The 25,779-nt window shown below is 29.6% G+C and overlaps 1 protein-coding gene across 1 annotated transcript in view; it reads right to left on the bottom strand.

The window, feature by feature from the left end:
- Positions 1-8,609: 8,609 nt before the first annotated feature.
- Positions 8,610-25,779, bottom strand: part of LOC142331324 (uncharacterized) — a 54,738-nt gene continuing 37,568 nt past the window's right edge. The window contains exons 3-5 of the mRNA XM_075377149.1: positions 17,663-17,879; positions 12,564-12,809; positions 8,610-9,125 (exon numbers count right to left, since the gene is read on the bottom strand). Of these exons, the coding sequence (XP_075233264.1) occupies positions 8,877-9,125; positions 12,564-12,809; positions 17,663-17,879 (712 nt within the window). The 3' untranslated portion in view covers positions 8,610-8,876. The remainder of the gene's footprint in view (positions 9,126-12,563; positions 12,810-17,662; positions 17,880-25,779) is intronic.

Below are 25,779 nucleotides of genomic sequence, written 5' to 3'. Positions count from 1 at the left end.
AGTCTCTTAACAATGTTTATGACAAAAAATATGGATCTACTTGTCTTCCCATCTATGTGTGTGCATATCAAACATGAGTTGATCTTTCATAAAAGATGGGTGGATACCATCTAATTTATCTCAATTATATTTTCAGATGAATCAGCACAGAATCTTTTTGAACAATCTTTGGTAGTTTTGAGCAAATCATCAACTACTAAAAAATAAAAAAATTCATCCTGTAGCATAAAACAAGAATGTACTTATTATTGGTTATGACTGAAAATATGTTGTAATTGAAATAAAATTAAACAATTTTTATATATATATATATAGGAATTTTCATAAAAGAATGGTGGGGTTTCTGTAATTCAGATCAAGGCAGTGAACCCACCGGGTTGGTTTAGTGGTGAACACGTCTTTCCAAATCAGCTGATTTGGAAGTCGAGAGTTCCAGCGTTCAAGTCCTACTAAAGTCAGTTATTTTTACATGGATTTGAATACTAGATCATGGATATCGGTGTTCTTTGGTGGTTGGGTTTCAATTAACCACACATCTCAGGAATGGTCGAACTGAGACTGTACAAGACTACACTTCATTTACAATCATACATATCATCCTCTGAAGTATTATCTTTACGGTATTTACTGGAGGCTAAACTGGAAAAAGAAAGAAAGATCAAGGAAGTAGAACACCAAGCTGGTCTAGTAATTACCTCATCATCGCAAAGCTGATTTTGAAGTCAAAAATTCTAAGGTTCAAATCCTAGTAAAGGCAGTTATTTTCATATGGATTTGAATACTGGCTCGTGGATACTGGTGTTCTTTGGTGGTTGGGTTTCAATTACCCACACTTCTCGAGTGGTTGACCTGAGACTGTACAAGACTACACTTTATTTACATTCATACATATCATACTCTGAAGTAATATCTTACAGCAGTTCTGGAGGCTGAACAGAAAAAAAATCAAGGCAGTAGGGAGTAGCCCTGATATCCTCAACCTAAAAAATTGTTCAACAGTACAAACCACCATTCCAGTTTTTTTATTGCTGCTGAGGTGTGTTTTGTTCGTCGCTATGTTCATTGTTCAAGAAAATGCAAAGTGTTTTGTAGCAGACTGAATTAAAGTCCGTAATTTTAGTTCAATGTGAATGTAGAAAAGAGTCGCCACATGACTATATACGACATTGGTCGCCATATACGACATTGGTTCAAACAGTTTGAAGAAATTGGATCTGTTTTCAAAGAAAAATCAACTGGTAGACCACGAGTATCAAGCGAAACTGCTGAATGAATTGGACAATTTGCGATCAGAAGTCCATACAAATCCACCTTTCAAAGCTTAGAGTTAGACATTTCAAAAACAACTCACAAACTTTGAAAAAATTCAAACATTTGAAATTACATGGATATAAAATCCAGCTACGTAGGAATTGAAACCTGATGATGGAGAAAAAGTTTCAATTTTGCTGTTGAAATTTTCCACAAGATTAATGAAAATCAATCATTTTTAAATGATGTAATTTTACAAATGAAACTACAATTACTGCTTTTCTCAACTGGATGAATTTGAAAACATACAAGTTCATTTCCAACAAGATGGTGCACCCCTGCACTTTAATGCATTTGTCAACCAGGCATTGAACGGAAAACTTGGACATCAATGAATAGGACGGCAAGGACCTATACCCTGGCCTCCAAGAGTCCAGAACTGACACCTTGTGATTTTTTCTTATAGGGATATATAAAAAAACACTGTTTACTTGCAAAAAATATGATACCTACGTCATATAAAGGAAAAGATAGAAAATATTCTGCATGCAACAGTCATTTTCTGTTTCAACCACATACAATTCAAATACTAAAATAAACTTCAATTTATCAGGAACTTCAACAACTATGAAAGAATTAAATGTTTCCTTTCGGGAATTATTTCATAGTCTTGTCTCTAAAGAAACCAATCTGTTACAACACTGGTGCTGTAGGCTTTATACTTTGGTAAGCAGATACATACATCATCGATGACAAGTTCTCATAATTCTGATTTGGAGATTTATGAAAAAAAAAAATCAAAGAAAAACTAACAGTACAAGAAGATAAAAGAAATTAGATTTGTTCTTTAACTGCTAATAACTAATTACATTAACTTTTTTGTTTTCATACAATTATATACTGCTTTTATATTTTATGAATGTTTAACCAACTGAAGATTAAATTATTTTTTTTATTTCTTCCGTGTAAATGGTTTACAAATATAATCTAAGTTATAGTAAAATATAAATGAATATAAAATGCTAAAGGAAAAGGTTTTAATTACAAAACCAACTTACCAAACGTAAAAAATATATTTATAATTTCAATGATAAAAAAATTACAATGATTATTACAGTGTAATAATAATAATAATAATAATAATAATAATAATAATAATAATAATAATAATAATAATAAGTAAGAAAGCTTAACATGCCTTTATTAAAAAAAAACAAGATTTAATTACAAGATATTAAAGAAACAAGACTGCTCTGTCGTTTTATTGAAAAAATCATAAAAACATACAAATGTTACAAAAAGCTAGTATATATTAACACAGAAATATAAATATATCACTAGCATTTGGGAAGAACTATCCGTTAAATAAAAAGATAATGTATAATTAATATCTTCTAAGTTATCACTCAATAAATTAATAACAGAAAAATTAAAATACACGTTTAAAGAATTAAAATCTTCTTTTGGTCAAATAATCTGGACTGAACACAACAGTACTAAAAAAAAATAAAACTATACTACTGAAATTCCCCAATAACTGAAATTCTTAGTTAATTTTCACAAGGAATATATGCAAATAATTATCAATTTAGATAAATTGAGGAATTTCAGGAGGAACTAGACAATTCCACAATATCAGAAACAATATCTATCAGAAGCTTTGACAGAAACTGACTTGTGAATAGAAAATTTATTTCCACACATGAATCGAAGAGACAGTATTGTTTGCGAACAGTTGTTCACAAATCATATTTTTATGGTTCAACTTAACATAATTAGGGGTGGTAAAAATTCAAACAGTTCTGTGTACATAGATATTAACACATTTGAAACCTGACTCCCGATATATAGAACTTATATTGTTCATAACACTGAAACCTGAATTAGAACTTGATTCACCTTAATAGACAGTATAATAAAATATACATGGCTTGTTTTGTTTTTTGATCTTAGAGACAAATTCATTCACTGATTCCAACTTGAAACATCTGGCTTATAACTAAACCTGCTAGATATTATAACAAAAGTCTAAAATGCTAGTGTTATAAATGTTAGTTTGAAGAAATCTGATGAAGGTTTTTTGTAATTTGTTGAAAACATTTTTGGTCATCTTCATTAATATTTTATAATGTAATTATTATTTTTTTATTTCAAATAAGCAATAGCTACGATTTTTAAATATCGAAATGGTGTCTAATGAGTTAAGTATTATTGCATTAAAATAAAACTATCTGTAGTAATGCAGAAGAAAACAATTTCTGATATTTATATCAGTTAACCATAAATCTAACATCAGATTTCTTCAAAAATTTATAACACTAGTTAATATGTTTAAACTTTTGTGCTATATCTAGCGGATTTAGTTACAAGCCAAATGATTCATGTTACAATCAATTAATGAATCTGTCTTTAAAACTATAGCATTTGACATTTGTCTGACAACTTCAAGACATTTTAAGTATTGAGATATTGTTTAACAGAATTCATTAACTGTTATTTGAAACTAAGCATAATTTTTTCTTTTGATGGATTTTATAATTAATGTTAACACATTTTTTTGGTTTCACATAATACAATGTTAATATTAATGTTTAAATAAATGTTATGTAAATCATATTTTTTTTTAAAAAAAAAGGGAAGAAATCTGTAAAATGTGTTCCTCGCTTTTCAGGTTTGAAAGTGGTAATAAAGAAACTATTTCTAAAAACCATAAGTTTTTAGAAACTTTTTAAAGTTTTTAAAGTCTTTTATGTCAAATCTTCGAACATTCTTTTTCTATTGGGTGTTATTTGAACAATGTGGAACAAGAAATTAGCAATTTGTACTGCACAGCTGGAGTTGTATATAAACACAGCTCAACTCGTTAAGTAATTTTTCTGAATACAAAAATTCTGTAAGGTAAATGATATCAGCAATAAACTAAATGATAATGAAATGTTATGATATACAAATTACTTTAATTTTACAGAAAAGTAAACCAAAGTGCATATCAAGAGGCAGCTTAAAACTTCTTGAAGTCACTAACTAAAGGTGAAGTATTATAGCATTAATAATGTCACCACCATATACATAGTTAGCAGTAGTTCTTAAATAAGGAAATAATTTATATTTATTAATTAAAAGAGTAACTGTCGAATACAGATTAGAGATTTTCAATAAAACAAATTATAACTAAATATCAATATATATATATTTTTTACACATAATTCAAAATGGTTGATAATACTTGATTTTTTTTCTATATTTATATAACCTAAAAATAAACAGGCATATAAATAAAAAAATGAAATAAAATAATATGGTTTATTATTTACCTATCTGACATTATTATTTACAGAGCTTTTTTTACATTATAATGAAAATTATTTGGCCAACAATTTAAAACAGTTTACTTACATAATGGTAACTATAACTTGACAAGGCACATCTAAACTGTTCTTTAAACAATTTTATTAGTAAAATGTATCCAGCTATTCTAAATTATTATTAGCATTTTTGCACTAAATGGCTGACTTTAAATTTTATTTATTTTTATGTTGTTACAATGAACTTAATAATAACAAGGTAAATGTAAAATTATCACAGCCAAAAGATACTTTTATTCTTTTTATTATAATTTAATGGTAATAGAAACTAAAATGGTTTTATGAACTTTGTGCTGTAATAACATTACCACCAAACTAAACCAGAACATATTAATTTTTTATGAATGTACATCAGTCAACTAATTTCTATAATTTTATAAGGGAAAATCTTTTAACCAGACCTAATTAAAATGTAAATAAAAAACAACTCATATGTAAGTTTCTGAGGTAGGGCACCTAATGAGACGGTCACAGTATACAAGATGACTGTAGTGTTGATATGGAATTGAGGTAGGTTCAGTGAATTAATATTAAGATAATTCTAACTAAATTGATCCGGAAGAAATTGGTATGCATCACAACTGATCCAACACATTGCTTACTAATATTTTTTTCTACATGAAAAATTCTATACACAGATAGGTTACTTACTATACCTCAATTTCAATAAGTATATAGTTGCTTACATACATCTTATAATAGAAATGATCCTGAAATTAACATCAAATTTATGAACTAGTTAAAGTTTATTCTACTTAAATCAGTAATTACTATTATCAACAAAAACATGTTCAGGAAAGTGCCGTAAGTGATAAATAATTTTTTTTTTATAAAGAATCACTTTGAATACAATGAACACACTACACTGTACTTTGGATTTTCTTATACAATGGATGAACAGATGATTTAATTTATAAGCAAGAAAACATTTTTGAATGACAGATCCGTGCTAATAATGTAATTGTATAGTCTTGGCAAATTAATAGTACGACTTATGATATAAGAAATTAGCGTTTAATTGATATATTACTTGAAAAAGTAACACCAAATGTGTTTCACCCCGACTGTACATCATACTCATCCCAGATAACTACCACAATAATAAGGTATAATAAATCATCTCAATGTGCACCCTGCTTTAGCTTCCAAGCATAATATGCTGAAGACAAATTCTCACGATGACATTTTTCTTATATTAGATTTTACTTGTGAAAAATCTTTCATGAATCTCAATCACAGTAAAACATATATTTATTGAGCTAATTAAATTAATATTAAAGTGTAAACTAACCGTATAATTCTGTAACAATCAGAATAGTCCTTTTACGGCTGAAAACACAATTATCTATTCATTAAAATTCTTCATAAATGAAAACTATATACTACATAAAAGATTATTCTTTAGAACAATTAAGTCTTAACCTATGTCTTTTTGATTACATATCACAATTAATTATTAAATATAATATCAACATCATATAATACAATTATATACAATAATTTTTTTTATATAATACAGTGTGAAAAAACAAAAAATTCTAGTGAAACAACAATACATTAGCGATCAGGTAATGTTTAAATCATATATTGGTATGAAAGAGAAAAACATTTATATACATATATGTATATGGGTCAAGAAAGAAATAAAAAAGAGGGACCATAACTTTTGTCAGATCTTATATATTAAATTTGAAAGAGCCTCACAATGGAAATTAAAAAGATGAGGCTCTCAGCTATACTTCCATATATGCCTTTATATTAACTGTATAAAAGAACAAAAATATACCAACTGTTCGGCATATAATAAATGATTATAAAAAGTAATTTTTTATACAAAAAAGATAGCACCTGCTAACTAGTAGTAACAATAAAAATCAAAATCAAAATAATACATGAAATTCATAAATCTAACAATACAGATGCTACCTATGGTAAAAAATAATTTTTGACAAAATGCTGGATAAGTTTCTACCTGGTCAGCAAAATATTATTCATCTAAGGAAAAAACTTCAAATTTCATTACACTAATTCTCTTTCAATAAAATAGTCACTATTTAAGCTAATTTCAGAAAGCCTTGTGACGGAAAACAAAAAGACATTTCAAACAAGTAATGTTAGAATGATATACTACTTCTTAGCGATGACGTTATGTCGTACTTTAACTGAATTGATTGAACATGAAAAAGTACATCTTATAAACTTCAAGGTCATCATCATCTTATGGAAATAAGCCATCGTTTTTTTTATATTCAGTGGAGTAAAAACAAAAAATATTACTGAATAAATTCAATATGTTAAATTCAGACAAGAAATAACTGAATTCAGTACAAAAATGTATTGGTTTCATATGGATAACTGCAGACTATCTTGAGCTATAAAAATCTTAGCTTAAACAACATTTTTTGGCACATTCCTTCCCTTCAAATATTTCAGCTCTGTTTTAGATTCATGGTATAACACACTAAACCTATCTTATCAAATGAGAACCTGTACTTATGAGAATACTCCAAAAATTACAGTTGCTTGGTTTAGGAGGAACTTATTTTCCAAGTATCTCATTTATTAAAAAAAAAAAAAAAAAAAAAAAAATACTTATGTTGCTCAGTAAAAGTTTTTTAAGCACCTAAATTTTCTACTGTAACCCACATCTTCATACACACTCATAATACAACGCTAGTTATTCAGTCTAGTTTAATCAGTCACTATATGTAAACAATAGGAAACAAATTCTCTTAAAACTAAAAACAAAATCTTTTTAATATAATTATCTTACATTAAGCTTAATCTGTACTTTCTAGTACAGAATACAACACATCTTTTACTATTGCAATTATCTGCTTCTGTGCTATAAATGAAACATTTCTTATTGAGCAAGCTCTACAATAACCAACGGCAGACTTCACACAAGATGCTGTCTCAAAATTCCTAAAATTTAAATTTCTTTCAAAAGAAGAAATAGTAAAAAAGGTTATACCGCTGGCTGCAGCCTCCCCTATCAATAAGGAACCAGCAGTCTTCTTAATTCTGTTCCTACTGAAATCTAAGTTGCTGTGGAAAGCTACAATTTTTTTTTACATTAAGCATTTTTGGGAATTTCCAAAAAAAAAAATGATAGCTTGATAAACTAAGCTACAGCAGTCTATCTTATCAAGAGATAACAACAACCGAAATTAATTAAATTAATTCCAATATCAAAAGTTTATATCTGTTAAATGTTATTCAAACATTTACAGCTTGTGGTGTATCAAATATAAAATTCAGACACAATGCGTATTTAATTTTTCTCTACCAGTAATTTCATGATCTTTAATAAAAAAAAGTGAAATAATTTGTTACCGATTTCTTTTTTTAAAAATATATATATATATATATACTATATTAAATACATACATACTATGAACTAAAAATTTAAAAATTGATTTTTGTTAAAACTAAAACAAAATGTACGAGATAAATTACCAAAATAAACCAGAATTCATTTATTTAAATATTAGTTTTCTTCATCTATGAACATTTAACTCTTCTTTCTAAATCATTATTTTTTAGTAAACATCAAAATGAGTTATGTTAAAGCATGTTGAGTAAATTTTAATAAATCGGAACAATTCAGACTTAAAATAACATTGCCAATAAATACTTAATGCAAAAAAAAAATTAAAAAGCCAACAAAAACATTTAAACCATTACAGCAATGAAAAAAAAATTAACTACAAAATAATACATCTCACTCTTAAAACTAAATAAGGAATGCAAAATTACTATTTTTTTTTTTTTATTTTAATGAAAGAAATATTTTTCTTTACAATAAAATACAGTATTTTAAAATACATTAAAAATAATAAATTCAAGAAACATGGCAAAATACAAAAAACTCATTAGATATTTGTTAAATAAAATATATTTATAATACATAATTGAAAATAACAACATTTCTTGGTAATGTGAATAAAATAATGTAAATATACCAATAAGGTTTTGAAAAATACAGAAAAAGTTATATTTTAAATTACGGTTTGAAAGACAATGTTGGTAAAAGGGAATAAAATTCATAAATTACAATTAAAAAAAATGTATTTTAAAAGAAATATTAAATAAATTCAAAATGCTGAGATATTAAATATTAAAAAAACTAAATAGTAGCAATATTTTTTTTTTAATAAAACTAACAAATATTTGATAAGTTTCTGAGTATCTACCATTATAATGATATGAAGTTAGAACTGCCACATATGTGAATTTTACTAAATCAGTCATGCGGAATTATTCAATTTGATTATAAAACCTCTGATAATTTTCTAACATTAATTCGATTTCAATCAACTCACGGACTTGCCCATCATTCAGGTACAAAGAGTTAATGTTATCAAAATTAGAATCAAGTTCATGATAAAATTTATGGAATGTGTGTACCTCTTCTGCAGCAGCTTCCATTGCACATATATAATTTTTAGCCTGATGTTCCTCATCATTAATTCTTTGCCTATAAATTTTTCGTAAATCACATACTTCCTGTAAAATTTAAACAAAGTATATAATTTTTAAAGTAATTTTCACAAAAAATTCAGGTTTGACCAAAATAATAATGAATTTTTACTTAAAATAAATGAAAAATATTAAAGTAAGACACCTCCTAAATATCATTCCCTCTCCATATTTCTTCTCATAAATTGTTCAATTTTACTGAATTTCACATACACTTACTTGTGATATGGAAACAGGCCATAAATTTTTATATTTTACTGAATTTTATACACACTTACTAGTGAAATGGAAAGAAGCCATATAAAAACTACAATAACTAAATTTAAATAATAACAATCCATTGTACAGTAGCTAAAATTTAATTCACATTGAAGAATGCTAGCGACATATAAGAAAGCTTTTTTTCAGATGCTAGTATAAAAGATGCACCAGGAATGTGAAGTGGAAGAAGATAAGGTGCCAATTTGTTATACGATAAGGTAATCAGGACTTCTTAACGAATTACATAAGGTTTGTCAAGAAAGACTGATAAGGAATTTTTGCTTCACTGAAATTTAACAAGAAATTATTTTCAAAAGAATCATTAAAAATCTCTGATTATACGAGGTGTGTGAGAAAAGTAATGAGATTGGTAACACTGCAACGGCGTGTCTACTGGTCTGTACTAAACCGGTTTGTTCATTCCTTCCACATGCTCAGTACGAGTTTCAACTCCGTTCAGCCAACGCATTATTTTTGACAGCACCAACAGTGAAGTTGTGTTTTTGTTGTATTACGAAAATGGAGCATCGGAATTTAGAGTAATGTGGTGCAATCAAGTTTTGTGTTAAACTTGGGAAATCCGGGAGTGTGACCTTTGAAAAGTTGAAACAGGCCTACAGGGAACATTGCTTATCAAGAACACAAGTTTTCCGCTGGCATAAATCATTTTTTGAAGATCGAGAACACGTTGAAGATCAACCTCGCTCAGGGAGACCTTCAACTTCAAAATCTGACGAAAACGTTGAACGTGTGAGGGTTCTTGTGAGATCAGACTATCGTTTAACAATAAGGATGATGAGTTAACATTTAAATTTAAACACTTTCACCGTACATCAAATTTTGACAGATGATTTGGACATGCGAAAGGTTTGTGGGAAATCGGTGCTGAAAAACCTCACAACGGAACAGAAGGGCAATTGAAGAATCAGAAACGTGTGAGTTAATCTACTTAAGAGGATTGAACCACGAATTCTTCAATCGTGTGATCACAGGTGATGAATCCTGGATATTTGAGTACGATCCTGAAACAAAGCGAAGAGTGGCACACTCCATCATCTCCTCGACCAAAAAAATGTCGAATGAGCAAATCAACGATCAAAACCATGCCGATTTGTTTTTTTGACAGTAGGGTATCATGCATAAAGAATTTGTTCCTCCAGGACAAACTGTCAACCAAGTGTTTTACAAAGGTGTCCTTGAAAGGCTCAGGAAAAGAGTGATTCCCGTGAGACCAGACATTGCAGACAAGTGGATGCTTCATCATGACAATGCCCTGTGTCACACGGCCATTTCCATTGGGGAATTTTTGACCTCAAAACGCATTCCTACGGTTCCTCAACCCCACTACTATTCACCTGATTTGAATTCTTGTGACTTTTTCCTTCGGAAATTGATACATATCTTAAAAGGACGTCATTTTGGAACTCTGGAGAACATTAAAAAAACTGTGACTAACTAGTTAAAAGCCCTACCAGTTGAAGCCTTCCAGTTCTACTACCAGGAGTGGGAACGACTCCAGCGGTGTATAGCTGCCCAAGGTAACTACTTTGAAGGGGATAATATTGTTGTTTGAAAAAAATAAAACTTTGGTAAGTAAAAAATCAGTCTCATTACTTTTCTCATACACCTAGTATTACTTACAGTCACTGAGCACTGAGTATATCTTATTTCTGTCATTACTAAGAATGAATATATTCTAGGTGAAGGACATTCTGCAGAGATAATTGAGAAGAGATTAATACTCCTCTATTTTCAATAACCAATGCTCTAGATAAGTTGTTTCAATTATTGCAGCCGTACAAACCAGATAATATGATTTTAAATTAGTCTAAGAAGTTAAAATTACTTATATTCATTTTAATTTTTATTTTGAGTAATAACTATGTTTTATCCTGATGATACTCTCACATAAGCAGCATATGCAAAGTGAAAAAATAGTAAGGTAAAAAAAAAAAAGGAAGGAAGGTAAGTAGGATAAAATATTTCAGTTGGGCTACAGAACAGGAGGGAACAATGGAGACGTGGCAATGGTTACGTAGAGTAACTGTTCTTATTGATTGGTTTATGGATCACCTTGTTCCATCCACCAGGTATGTATTCATAATCATTTATTAGCAGATAATGAAAATCACTGGTTAGGGAAAATGGAACAGCAGATGTAACTTTACATAAATGAATGAGGATAGTGAAGATATGCCTGCCACGCTTGTTCGGTTAAAGTGGAAGATCTATGGAGACTGTGATTAAATATGTAATGCAGGAGAAAATATATGATAAGACAATGTTCAATAGCACAACAGTATAAAATTTAAAAAAAATCAGGAATTGAAGCAGCATTTTATTATCTATGGCCATACACAGTCTAATGTCTGGTAAAGAATTCTTGACTTGGTGGCTAGGAATAAGCTATATCTAATTAATGCTGGAGTGTAGTAATAACTGGCAGGAAGTAATGTGTTTACTTTTTTGTTTATATCGTAGCAAGTACCACAATCAGAATCTCATCGACATCTCTTACAGAGTCTTATGTGAAGTGAATTTCAGGTAGAAATTTGACTGCGGGCTGAAAGATATACCTATAACCAGCTTGTTTAAATCTTCAAGGAAAAAAGAGGACTGCTATTATAGAAGTACCATTACTGGAGTGCCATTATAGGAGTATAGAAAAGGCTCTACACTCTGGCAAATATCATATTTATATGAGGATATTGGAGTATCGCTGGAACTGTTCCCTGAACAGCTCCAGCTGAAGTGGATGTCTCCTCTGCTTGGTTATAGATGGGCAAGATAAAAATTAAAGTAAATACATATACACAAAAAGAAGAAAAACAATATTCCAGGAAAGAGTGTAAAGGCTCCTGATAAAATTGAGGGTTAAAAGTATATAGTAAAACTAAACTGGTATGCACATGTTAGTCAACTACTAGTAAAAACATTAGCAATTTGGTTGTATTATCATATGAACTGTTGCTATTCATGTGTTATAATTAAAATTTGTACCGCAATAAATAATATATATAATATACACAATAAAACAGAATGCTTTTAACTGCTACGTGACAATTCTAATACTGATAGAAATCTCATACCAATAATACAAGAAAGCATCCATAGCAATTACCTCAGTGATATGTTCCATAGCAGAACAATAATTCTAAAGAGTTGATAAATTGTAGTTGCTACTACAACTAAGAGTGTACTTACTCTTGTTTGAAGTTGGTGCAGTTCATTAAATTGCTGATTATTCATTTTATAATTATGTCTTATCACAGCATCATTAAATTGTCGCTCTTGAATAAGAGCAAGCTCAGAAAGCTGTTGATTCATTTCTTGATATAAACAATATCTCTTGAACTCAAGTTTCCTTAATACTTCCTTAATATTCTCCTCATATAATACTGTACATTTCATTCTCTTTGTTGCAGGCTCTCCGATGTTTTCATTTTGTGCCTTTTTTGAAAAAAAGAAAAGAAGTTAATTATAATTAACATTGTTTTTTATGATTTTACTATTAAGTACAGTTAGTTTTTTAAAAGAACACTCATTTTCAGTATCAGATTTATTTTATATTTCTAGACTAGTAATACTTTTCCCTGCCCAGCCAAAAAACTAATAAGACCAGTATTTAAAATTTCATTGGTAATGTCATTACTTTTCATATGAAGGGTCAAGAAACCAAGAAGTAAAAGTTATTTTTTTTCTTCAAAAATGAGGTTATGCCTTTAATGGTTTTATAACATGAACAAATTGTTGGCAGTAAAGAGATACAAATGAAAACTTGATAGCCTAAGATCTAGTGACTTCTTTTTTTTTAACGTCTTAGTAAACCAGCTGTTTGGTTTGGAGGGAAAGGGAGCCAACAGAAACAGGTACCCATTGTGCTCCAAGCCAACAAGATATCTCCTGTATCTTAATGTGTGTTTTGTTACAACCTGCCTAGTTTGAAATAATAACAGCTTGTACTGAATTTTGTGTATTTCCTTTCAACTATAATTTTTGAGATTTAGTCTGTTTACGATTTTACAAAGAAAAAAAGTTAAAATGATGAGCGATTCAACTGAACATCACCACAATTTTGAAGATACGTTTATATTGGATTTTTTCTACCAGATTAAGTGTACAACAACAAAAAATAAGTAAAATCTTGTAATTCAATTAAACTATTTTTTAATCAGCAAAACTTCTTGTAACAGATGCAAAATATTTATGAAAAAAAATTTTTTTGATGCATTTACATAGTTTTTTGTACACATTCTTAATAATTTTGTATGCTTTCTTATTTTGTTAATTAAAAAAAAAAAACAAAAAAAAACAGAATTTTATAATTTTTTGAATTCTTTTGCGGATAATACCAATTCTGATCTTGATTATTCAGTTTGTAATGCTGCTTATGATCCACCAATACTAGTGATTCAGGGAAATTGACTGAGAAAGAACCATCTACTCCTGAAGTGGGGAAGAAATTGGAGAGACCAGATACCTGGTTAAAAAATGGGAAAAATCAAGGTATGAGGAGAAACAGTAAATAGACAGAAAAAATAAGATTCATGAAGCAAAGAGGGCCCGTGAGTATAATAACCAATGTAGATATACGTGTAACTAAAATTTATTTGAAGAAAAGTGACATGAAATATTTCACGATTTCTGGAAATTAGGGAACTGGGAACTGCAAACAACATTTTTAAATCAGCAGATAAGTGTAGAGAAATGTCAAAGGCGTAGGAAAGATAACAGCAATTATTAAAATGAAGTATTATCTATTCACTGAATGGATACAGAGTATCCAAACAGCTTTTTCTTATTACTCTAGCCAATACAAATAAATGTGCAATGAATGTAGTAGGGAAGAAAAAAATTTGAGCACCAGTGTTTCCACTCAAAATAAGAGGGGCAAGAAAAAACAGACTAACAAAACACCTCAGTGTAAAATTGATTTGGTCAAAGAGCATATAAATTCAATCCTCGTTACATAATAACTTAAAATACCTTAATTGTAAAAAAGATGTATTCCTTGTATAATGAATTGCGTACTGAGAAAGATGTTGATCCAAAAGAGAGTATGACCTGTGAAATATTTAATACACAATTTAATCTCAGCTTTCATAGACCAAGCACAGATACCTGTGCAACTTGTGACAAATTGCAAGCTGCTATTGATTATGGAGATGAATGTAAAAAACATGAGGATAAGTCATTGAAGGACCTTCATCTGTGGAAAGCAGAGGCTGCAAAAACAGCTATGAAAGATGCTAAAGAACTTAATGATCATCGATATAAGTTGCTTTGATTTACAAAAAATCATGTCCACACTGATGCTTTCTTGCAGTAAAGCATACTATGCTTGACAGCTGTGGACATATAATTTCAGTGTACACAATTTGCAAACTGGCCAGGCTTTAATGTATATGTGGCATGAAGGACAAGTAGGCAGAGGATGTCAGGAAATAGCATCCTGTATCCAAAAATTCATTTACACTTTGCCTTCTAAAGTTACTCAGCCTTTAGTGATAAAGCAGGGGGCCAAAACAAAAGTAATCTCATTATAAAGTTTTGGCTTTATGTTGTGAGAAATGCCTGTTTCTCACAACATGTCATTAATAAGGTAGACCACTGCTTCCTTATTTTTGGGCATTCCTTCAAGCAGTGTGACTCTGACTTTGGTGTTATTGAAAATGAGAAAAAGCAGTCATACTGAAATATCTACATTTCTCAATATCGGAATAACATAGCATCCAAAAGCAACTGAAAATTCAGTGTCCCTGTAATGAAGGATGAAAATTTCATTACTTTGAACTCACTGAAGCCAATTTTTAAGGACAAAGTCTCTGAAATCAGGGGTATGCAGTGAATGCAGTTCTAAAAACAGTTTTTTTTAATTTAACCTCTTTTATAAAACCACATCCAGTGATGTTCAAGGATTTGAAGTCATAAACATGAAGTCAGCATGAGCTGACAAGATAACAGCAACATTTTCAGATCTAGTAGTTGTAAATACCAACAAACCGGCAATAAAACAAGCTAAATACAAAATTCTTGTACAACTGTCACCTCATGTGCCTCACATCTACTATGATTTTTATTTAGGTCTTTTACATGACTGAAACTGCTACCCAAAATAATGTAGAACAGGAAGAAGTAGATGAACCAGATTAGATTCATCTACTTCTACAAATGATGAAGAGCGAGTGGAAAAATGACAATAACAAAAAAATAAACTGTTCCTTAAAGTTAATTTTTCAGTATTTACTTACATTAATATTATAATATTTCTTGATTTAAGGGACTTTTATTATTAAAAAGAATTTGTTAGCTAACAAAAACTGTATAAAAAACTTTTCTGGAAGTTAATTTTTAGTTTTTTTGCACTAATGTTCATTAGTGATAATACAGTACTACTGTTAACAATAAGTATTTTTTTTATTGTACCAAATTAAATTAAGGGACTTTTCTTATTAAATTTTGTTAAAAATATTGCGTTCTATTATTTGGAAGCCAAGGGGTGCAAAAGTACAGATATCTGGGGGAAACTGTTATATGAATATCTGTAAAATTGTAACTGTATATAGGAATAATTGTGAAATCTTTAGGATGACCACAAAAAGTATAAGTAAAGATGTAGTTAATAAAAACAAGCTGAAGTTTATTACCTCAATTACAGTAATCGCTGAACTTTAGTGATTGTTATCTTAAAAAGTTGTTTTTGTCACTTGTACCTGTTTGCTTCTAAACCCCTCATATATATCTCGCTCAATACTTAACTAACAAGTTCCATAAACGATAGCTGACTTACAGTGGCAGTCTGCCTGCAATAGTAAATACTTTTTTCTCTAATTTTTGTGTTTGTATGAACACGCTAATTTTAATTTAATCAGTAAAAAAATATTTTAAAGGTTTCTATAGGGATAAATTTATCTTTAGGAATTGCAATAGGATCACGGGCTATGTGCATGACATTTCTAGCAGTGGAGGAAGTATTTAATATTTGTGTGGTCTTATTTGGCCGATGGTGTCCATTCCCCCCCACCAAGCTTACTTTATTACTTAATATAACGTATGGAACAAGCTTAGTGCACTGTTTACAGAATTTTGGCTAAATGAAAGATCAGTGCTGGTGCCAGGTTGGAATGCAAAACTCCCCCTCCTCCTTGGAAGTTTGTAGGAAAAGGGTTGTCGTCTTCACCCAAACTTGATTCTTGTACCAGTTCCCTATGTGTTGGAGTACAATGTGGCTGAACATCACTATTTATCACAATGTCATGTTCTATATAGTCACTTTCATTATCATGTCACTTTCTAAGTCTGAAATATCATTTTCACACTCATTGAAATATTGTAAAATTTTTCAATCCATTTTTTGTGCCTATTAAATAATTTTAAATTATATAATTAATAATCAAACATAACTATAAAAAATAATTAAAAATTCACAAAAAGGTTTGCAACAAAAAACCAGGTACGGAAGCTAACATGTCAAAACATACAAGTGTGTTCTGAAAATAACAATGCTAGTGGCTGATAGATAACTATGACCACCATAAACAAACACAAAAGGTGCATGCTGAGGTGCATTGTCCACTGGCTGTGGATGGTCGGTGAAATATGGTTATCTTGGATTGTAAATTTTACGAAACATTAGCTTTCTACGGTTAAAATACTGTTTAGTTTGAATACATTATAATAAAATTAATAATTGCAAATCAACTTCAAGAGGACTACATATGATTAAAATTATTAAATAAAATTACACGATTTTCATTTCATATTGATTTTATTAACAATTTTTTCTTTCACATATGTACACATAAAACTTATATATACCATTTTAACTTCTATTTATTACTAAAATTCTACATGATTATTCATTAAAATAATCATTTGCCGACCAATAAGAAGATAAGTGAAATGAAGTAAACATTTACAGGTGTCTCTACTCATTCTTGGTATTTAATGTGATTTTTTTAAGTCGAAAACCATAAAAGCTAAAGTGGAAGTTTATGTGTGTCTTAAACACTAATTGTTTTATATATTAAATAATATATTTACTTATTTATTTACAATAAGGAAACTGAGAAGATTGATAAAATTACTGTAACACAGAGACTAATCTCAGCAGATCACCAAAAGCAAATAATATATCGGTTTTTTCTGATACTTGTTAATCATTTGTTAATATAGAAAACACAAATATATTTTTACTCAAATTCCTCATCTGACAGATTCAAAACGTACTATAATTGTAAGATACTTTTTTAAAAGTTATCCTGAATAATTAAAAACAAAAATAAATAAAAATTAAAACTTACACGAGGTGAACGAAGACGCTTTCTTGTATTACAGATATTTTCATTATTAACATTAACAGACCCTGGTTGTTTAATTTCGGCCCATGATTTTGGTTTTTGTTCAAATAGAGCTTTTGTTTCTCGTGCAATTCTATTTCTGCGATATGTTTGAGTTGATAAATCAAGGTTTGGATCTGGTATAACAACGCTGCGCCAACGATCACGTAATGCCTTATAACTGTGGGAAAAAAAAAATCATTTTAAGGCAATTACACATTTTTACTTCCTTTTATGAAGTAAAGGATGTATTGTGATTGTGAAAAATTTCAGTTTTCAGATTTCAATGGAAATATCCATTTTGACTAATTTTGACGTTATGTCTGTATCTGGCACAACTAAAAAAAGATTAGCTGTAGAATGTTGAAATTTTGGTTTTTTTTATTGAATCATCTAGTTGTGCAACTCCCCTTTTGATTACAATCAACTGGACCAAAAGACCAAAATCCAAAAGTTTGGATTTTGGACTTTTTTTTAACTGCAATAATAAGACCTCTTTGAGGGCTTTTCAACAATATATCATAAAGGAACTTATTTTCATTGATTCCAGGGTTATAACCAAATCAAATTTTAAATAATGAAATATTTGGATCTTACAAGGGCCACATCAGTTCAAATCAGACCATTGCTTTTTTTTAAATTTAAATATATTGATTTATTAATAATTATTAACCTCTGAAAATTTTTTTACAATACATAATAATGCAATAATAACAATAAAAATAAAATGAAATAATATCAGAAATTATAATAAAATACACTTTTATGTACTTTTCATTTAAAAATATGCATATATGTAATTTAATAGGCATACAAGGAAGTCATGTGGTGTCCACATCAGATTTTTTAAATAATAAAAATTAAATACAAAAGAATACAGAAAGGCAGCAGGCTTATTAAAAGGAAACTAACTTAGTACTACCTATTAAAGAAAGTTAAAATTTATTTTCTAAAAAAAAGAAATTTACTTTTTTGAAGATAAACCAAGAAATCTTAAGTCACAGAACCTGAATATCCAAAGCAAATTAAAAAATGCAAAAGATAAAAAACTGGCAAGATTAAAAAATAAATATTATTTGACGATAGAAACAAATAAATAGAATAAATAAGCTAATAAAATAAAATAAATAAGCATGCATCAAGGAACAGCAGACATTTATTGTAACTTCATTCTTTTTGCAGTCGGGTAGAGTAGTGATTCTTACTTAACCTGTGACCTGCGATGATGGGACATATGGTTCATAGACAGACTAAAATAAATAAGTAAATGTTGTTGAAATAAAATGGATGGCTAAAAAATAAGCTTTGTAAATTTAATGAGTATTACAAACATACAAATTAAGAAATTCCAGAATTTTACTATCACTAACTACAGAGAGTCTTTGCTAATAACTGGCAGTAGTAGAATGAGTAATAAAAGAGGATTGAAGTGAACAACATTGTTTTATTGATTTTTTCCAGATTTAAAATAAATGTATTATTCCTATTCTCAGCCATTCAGTTGTTTATTGTTATTTAATTTCAAAATACATGACTACTGGACAAAGTATGTCATAAGTTACCTCTAACTTATATACATTTTTCAAAAATTTAAAACTACTTAGAATTGTGGGGGGGGGGGGTTGAAAAAAAGAAGCAAATGAAACAGGTGATATTTGTAATTTTTATACCTCAATTTTACCAGAGAAGATCTGATATTACTAAAGACGAGGAAACAAGTTCAAAGAAAAATATGGCAATTTTATTTGGTATTTAGGTTTTTATTTTGTGTGGCAACAAAGTGTACAAAACCTTAATGTGTATTATATGAAGTGTTGTTTAACAAGTTTATGAAACTTGCACAAAACTTATATTTAGAAACTGAACATTGTGATGTGAAAAATAAGTACACTAAATTTTTTGGTGATGCTTAGGGACATTAAATCACAAGAAAGGTATAGTTTTGGACATAGGTTTCGTTAACAGCAAGGCACTGGAACCATTCTATCTCTTAAATTTGCACATAGTATAAAAACAGGGAAACTGATGAGAGACTACTTTCAGATATAAAACACGAGGCAAAAACTATGTTTGCTAAAAGATGCTGATTTGATTTGATTCCTTAGCCAAACAATGCTATTAAGAATTAACAATGTTGATACTCAAGAGCACTTATGCATTAAAAGAGATTTTTTTTTTTTTTTTTAGTGCGAAAAACGGTTGGACCTTATCATCGCCCGGAAAATAAATAAATAAAAGTAATTAAGGTTGTTACATAAAATTAAAACTTTTAAAACTACTATCACAGGAAACAAAATCCGGAATGGGTGTAAAAGGCCCATTCTCGGATAACAAAAACACTTTAAAACTACGTTAAAAACTATCATATTAAAAATAAGTAAAACTTAAAACTAAAGAAGGACATAAAACTTAAAACTATTATGTTTAAAGTCTTACAACTAATATCACAAAAATCTTACAACTAATATCACAGACGAATTTAAAAAACATAAAAAAACAAAAAAATATGAATATATATATATATATATATATAAAAAAAAAAAAAAATTCCAATAGGGAGTGTAAAAGGCTCGCTACTCGGATAACAAAAACAATACATAGGACTAGAGTAATTACATTTTTTGTATTAACCCTATACTACGCAAAAACAGAAACATCCGGTTTAAAACCTCTTTATCATTATACAAGATACAACGGATGTTTCTGGGTAGTTTAAATTTATGACGTAATGCCGCATAACATATGCAGTCCACGAGTATGTGGCGCACAGTCACGTGGCAGTTGCATCGTGCGCATAGAGGTGCTTGTCCTCTTGTAAACAGGTACTCGTGTGTGACCCTCGTGTGTCCTATCCGCAATCGACAGAGAACTACTTCCTCACGCCGGGGTTTTCTGTATGAGGAGTCCCATGGCAACACAGAATCTTTAATCTGACGGAGTTTATTATCAACGGTAGCTGTCCAGTCATCTTGCCACCTTGCTCTTAGTGATTGTTTTACATAGTTAATAAAATCAGAAGTAGCAATTCGGGTGGTGAAAGAAGGCTGGTTACATGCTTCTTTGGCAGCGGAATCTGCATGTTCATTACCTGGAATCCCTACGTGGCTAGGGACCCAGCAAAATAAAAGAGGGACCCAAATAAAAGAGATGTAATGCGCATTGCTATTGATGTTACAAATGATGTGCAATTAATATGTATTTAAGAATGAACATAATTATTTTTGACAAAAAGCTTATAATTCTTGATATTTTGCTTTATAGAGCTTTGACATTTTGAACAAGTTGAAAAGAAACACTTTACGCTCCTCCATAATTATATAAAAGAAAAGGGATCCAGAGGGGAAAATGTATGGTTTCCGTTCAGCGGAGCTGGTTACAGGCAGTCATATTGGGGTTATTTCTAAGGTAAAGGAAGTAACACTAGTTATGAATTGGGTATGCTGTATCATACATAAGGCAGTGCTGGCCTCCAAAGGAATTCCACCAGAATTTAAAACAATTTTAGAAATTCTGAAAAACTAGTTATTTTCAGTATCCTGTGTGCAATTAAATAGCCAATGAACATATGTTTTTTCTTCGTTCTGAAATTTGTTGCTTTCTAGGAACAGAGCACTTCTTTGTAAATGAACGTAATTCTGATTTTTGTTGAAGCATGGGTATCTCAACTATCGTATTTTTCAAGCAGCTTTTTAGTATTAATTGAACTAAATCTCTCCCTTCAGAAATTGATTAACTGTTTTTGATGTTTCTGACAAAATATCATTAAAGAACATATGGACTTGTGGGTTAGTTAGATAAAAAAATGACAATTTTTACCTTATTATAACATTGGAATCCTTTTTAGTGAAAGTTATATTTTTGTTGATTCTGAGTTTTTGGAAAGGTTTGTGACATCAAAACTCTGAAAAATATTTTCTGTATAACCATTTCATATGAAAAGGCTGAAGCAGTTTTTTAGTTGAAAAAATGTTTTACTCAAAATATGTTGGACGAGGTATTTCTAAATTCATATAATTTTCATTTGTTCCAAGTCCACATTGTCTGGTATTCTCATTTCTACTGGTGCATTACAGGACATTTGTATGTTGTAATATTTTTCACTCTACTAATACTATCTGTCAATCATTGATAGAACTATTTGTGTTACTTAGCAATATTATGAGATGTACAAATGTCTATATTGTTTATTTAGCCTTCAATCATACCAATCCTATATGTACCAGTATCACACCAAAGTGACAGTAAATTTGACCTTTTTTTCAAACTACATAGGATCTGAACTGTACTTAGGGAATATTTTTTCTAATTTTCACCAATACTTGTAGACCTGTCGCATTTAAAAAAAAAAAAAAAAAAACTTATCGTATAAGTTGCTTCTATTTCACGCATTCCCTCTGAAAATAAAAAAAAACAGGAGTTCATTAGAAAAAGATTTGAAATAAAGAAATGAATTCCTTTGCAACCTCAGTCATAAGTAAGATAGACATTGGTTTAGAAAATTAAGAGGAATAGATTTAAATTCAACTTTGAGACACCAGGGGACATTAACATGTAACATGCCATCTGTAGTATTGGCTAAGTGTGTCCTGTACAAGCATTTATGGTGAGACTCCCTATTTTACCTCAATTTCCATTATGTAGGGACAGGTGCATTTTTCATCTATCCTCATTTATTTTTTTATGTCGTTAGAAGAATTAAATTGGTACCACACCTGGGTTATTGGATTATCACACCATTGAATATAAAATTCATAGTGTGTGGCAATATCCTTACGTCCAGTATGTAAATAAACATTTTAATCGACCATATCATAATTATGTCAGGAATAACTATTTAATTTTTTGATCATAATTTTTTGGATATATACATACGTGTAATATAATACAAACTGCAAGGAATGTGCTGACAAATAGGATAATACTGCTTCAAATGTATTGCTTACAAATGATGGCAAGTGAACCAAACCAAAATATGCGAATATAAAAGAACGATGGTAGTCCATTCACCAAAGAAAGCCAGTGTGGACAACAATTGTTGTCCACAGCGCATGACGCGTTAATCATACAAGATACATGATTTTTATAATTAAAAATTTTTCAAATTATTTTTGTATTAAATGATAAAAAAATTGGGTTGTTTAAATTTTAAGTATTAAGTGTACTTCTCGGCACAAAAGGGTCTGTTGAATAAAAAAAGTATTAACATTTTAAGTACTTATGATGAATTGAATAAAACAAAAGGATTCCTTAAAGAACACATGTTCTCTTATTGGAATAAGTAAACTTATATTTTAATCAGTGTTTACTTTCCTTATAAGACATTACTATAGTTTTTACAATGTGTTATTTTTAGTTGAATAAAAACAAGAACTGGTTTAAATGAATAGGTTAACATTTATTTTAAGGCAGCTATTGAGAATAATTGGATTACAGCACTGGTGACTACTGCATTTTGATTTGAGACACATGGCAGGATTTCAAAAAGAGAAGACTTTCTTGGAGAGAAAGAATATTAGCCACAGAAATTCAAAGATTTTAATGCGATGTGAAAGTGAAAACATACGATTACCTTTCAGATCACTTTTTTGGAGAAGCAGATGAAACTAGTGGAGGAGGCTCTCTACTACGCCAGAAAATATTTTTGCGATTCGTAAGCGACAACAGATTTCAAACCAGAGTTGTGCAAAATTTGGGATCACCACTCTACAGTCTGTAAGACTATAAATAGCACAGTTGAGAGCATAAAAGAAAAAGCACATTTATAAATCAAATTTCCATCTGACTTACGGGCAATGGAAGTAGCTAGAGAGGAGTAGTCTAACAGATTTCAGACACAGAGTTATTGTTGCACTCAATTGCACACATGTCAGAATTAAAAAACCTAAAAAACCATCTGGATTTGGAGACAATTATATTAACAGCAAAGGATTTGAGAGCCTCAATGTGCAAGTCACTTGTGATTCAACTGAAATGATTATTAATGTTAACACTCAGTGGTCGGGAAACGTACATGATTCCCGGATTTGGACTAAGTTCAGTTTGTCACTTTGTCTCAATTTAAATGTAATTTCTACTTGCTTGGAGGCAGTGGGTACAAAATTTCACCGTGGCTAATAATGTCATTTAAAAACCCTGTCAACAGAAAACAGGAACTGTTCACTGTCAAGCAGGCCAAGGAGCAGGTCATAGTTGAAAAAGTATTTGGCCAGCTCAAGCAAAGGTTTCCAATTTTAGGTAACAAGTGAAAGTATCTTTGGAAAAAGTTACAAAAATAATAGTGTTGTGCTGCATTACAGAACATTAAGAAATATTTACAGGAAAATTTTGACTATTATTAAGAAAATATAGATGACACCTATAAAGAATGTGCTGAAAGAAATGAAGCAAATGACAGCACGAAAAAAGGCCAGCTAAAACACCAAGAAATACTGGGAACACTGTTTCCTCGTTAGATACTAAACAAAGACTAACAATTGTTTTATTTTTTAACTAACTGTAATCTAATTCATTTATTGTCACGGCTGTATTTTTGTTTTTTACAAACAAAATGAATTTATATAAAATCAGAAATGAATTATAAGAAATCACGCTTCTATGTACCTCAGTCAGTACGTGTTTTTAGCTGAATAAAAAATGGGACCTAAACGTTCATGCAATCAGCTGATTCAGTCCAATAACTTATCTGAGCTACGCCAAGGCATCATGTTTTTTTTTGTTTTTTAATCTTTTTTCCATTCATATTTTAATTGTTTTTATTATTAAAAATTTTTTTTTTCATTAAACAGGACATTTATTTATTTGAAAGACATTACAATTAGTAGTCTACAAATTATGACTAGTCAAAATAAAAAATCAGTTTTCTTTTAGCTAAGTAGGCACTACAATTATTCAATGAATACTTCTTTTTGTCATTCTTATTGCAACTGTACTTATTCTCATAATTCTAACAGCAAACCATCTCGTTCCATCTTGAAGTTAGTTTCACTACTATAATTTAAAACATTCAAACTTCATTGTGTAGCGTTAGATTTGGCCCTAAAACTTAGCTGATATTCTATCGATGATAAGTAGTTATTTTTTTGCTTGCAACTTGGTAGCATCTAGTCGCTCAAGTAAAACAAGATGTTGGAGTTCTGATGTAGGCAAATTTTGAATGATTTTTTTCATTCTTCACATTTTTTGAAATCTTAATTATATTATATACAAAATTTATGATTCGTTCTTTATATCAAATCATTTACTAATGATTAACTCCAATTTTTTTATTTTCAGAGGGAATACATAAAATAGAAGTAACTTATATGATCAATTATGTTTTTAAGTGCGGCACAGGTTCCCAAGTATTGGTGAAAATTAGAAAAAAATATTCCCTAAGTGCAGTTCAAATCCTATGCAGTTGGTAAAAAAAAAGGGTCAAATTTACTACTGTCACTTTGGTGCAATACAGATTGTACAGAGGATTGGTATGGTTGGAGCCTAAATAAACAAGAGACACTTGTACGGCTCACAATACTGCTAAGTAAAACAAATAGTTCTATCAACGATTGACAGATAATGTTAGAAGGGCTGAAAGCTTACAAGATACAGATGTCCTGTAATATTCCAGTGGGTGAGAATACCAAACAATGAGGACTTGGAACAAATAAAAATTACATGCATTAAAAAAATACTGCAGTCAACAAATTAATAGAGTAAAACATTTTTTTCAATTAAAAAACTGTTTTAGCCTTTTCATAAGAATTTTTCATCATCACACCCAATGTTATTTGCGCATTTTTTGATGAACTAGGACTTACATAAGATATTAGATTATGTAATGTTCTACTGCCTTCCACAAATGTACTTGTTCCATTTCTCTCTCATAAATATCTAAATTTCTGTTAAAATCTATGATCATTGCTTAATAAATAGAATTGTTTTTTTCATAAACTCATAACACATTCCAGTTTCCTTAATTCTGAATTGTACTATTACATTTCCATTTTACTGATAACAGCACAGATCTCTTTCATTCTCTTCAATTTTATTAACAGGTAGCATTCACGACTAAAAATAACTAAAATATAACTTTAATTACAAAA

This window comes from Lycorma delicatula, chromosome 10, assembly GCF_047948215.1.
Source record: "Lycorma delicatula isolate Av1 chromosome 10, ASM4794821v1, whole genome shotgun sequence".
NCBI lineage: Eukaryota > Metazoa > Arthropoda > Insecta > Hemiptera > Fulgoridae > Lycorma > Lycorma delicatula.
Note: the sequence above shows the minus strand (reverse complement) of the source record. Positions and strands in the feature narration are given on the sequence as shown.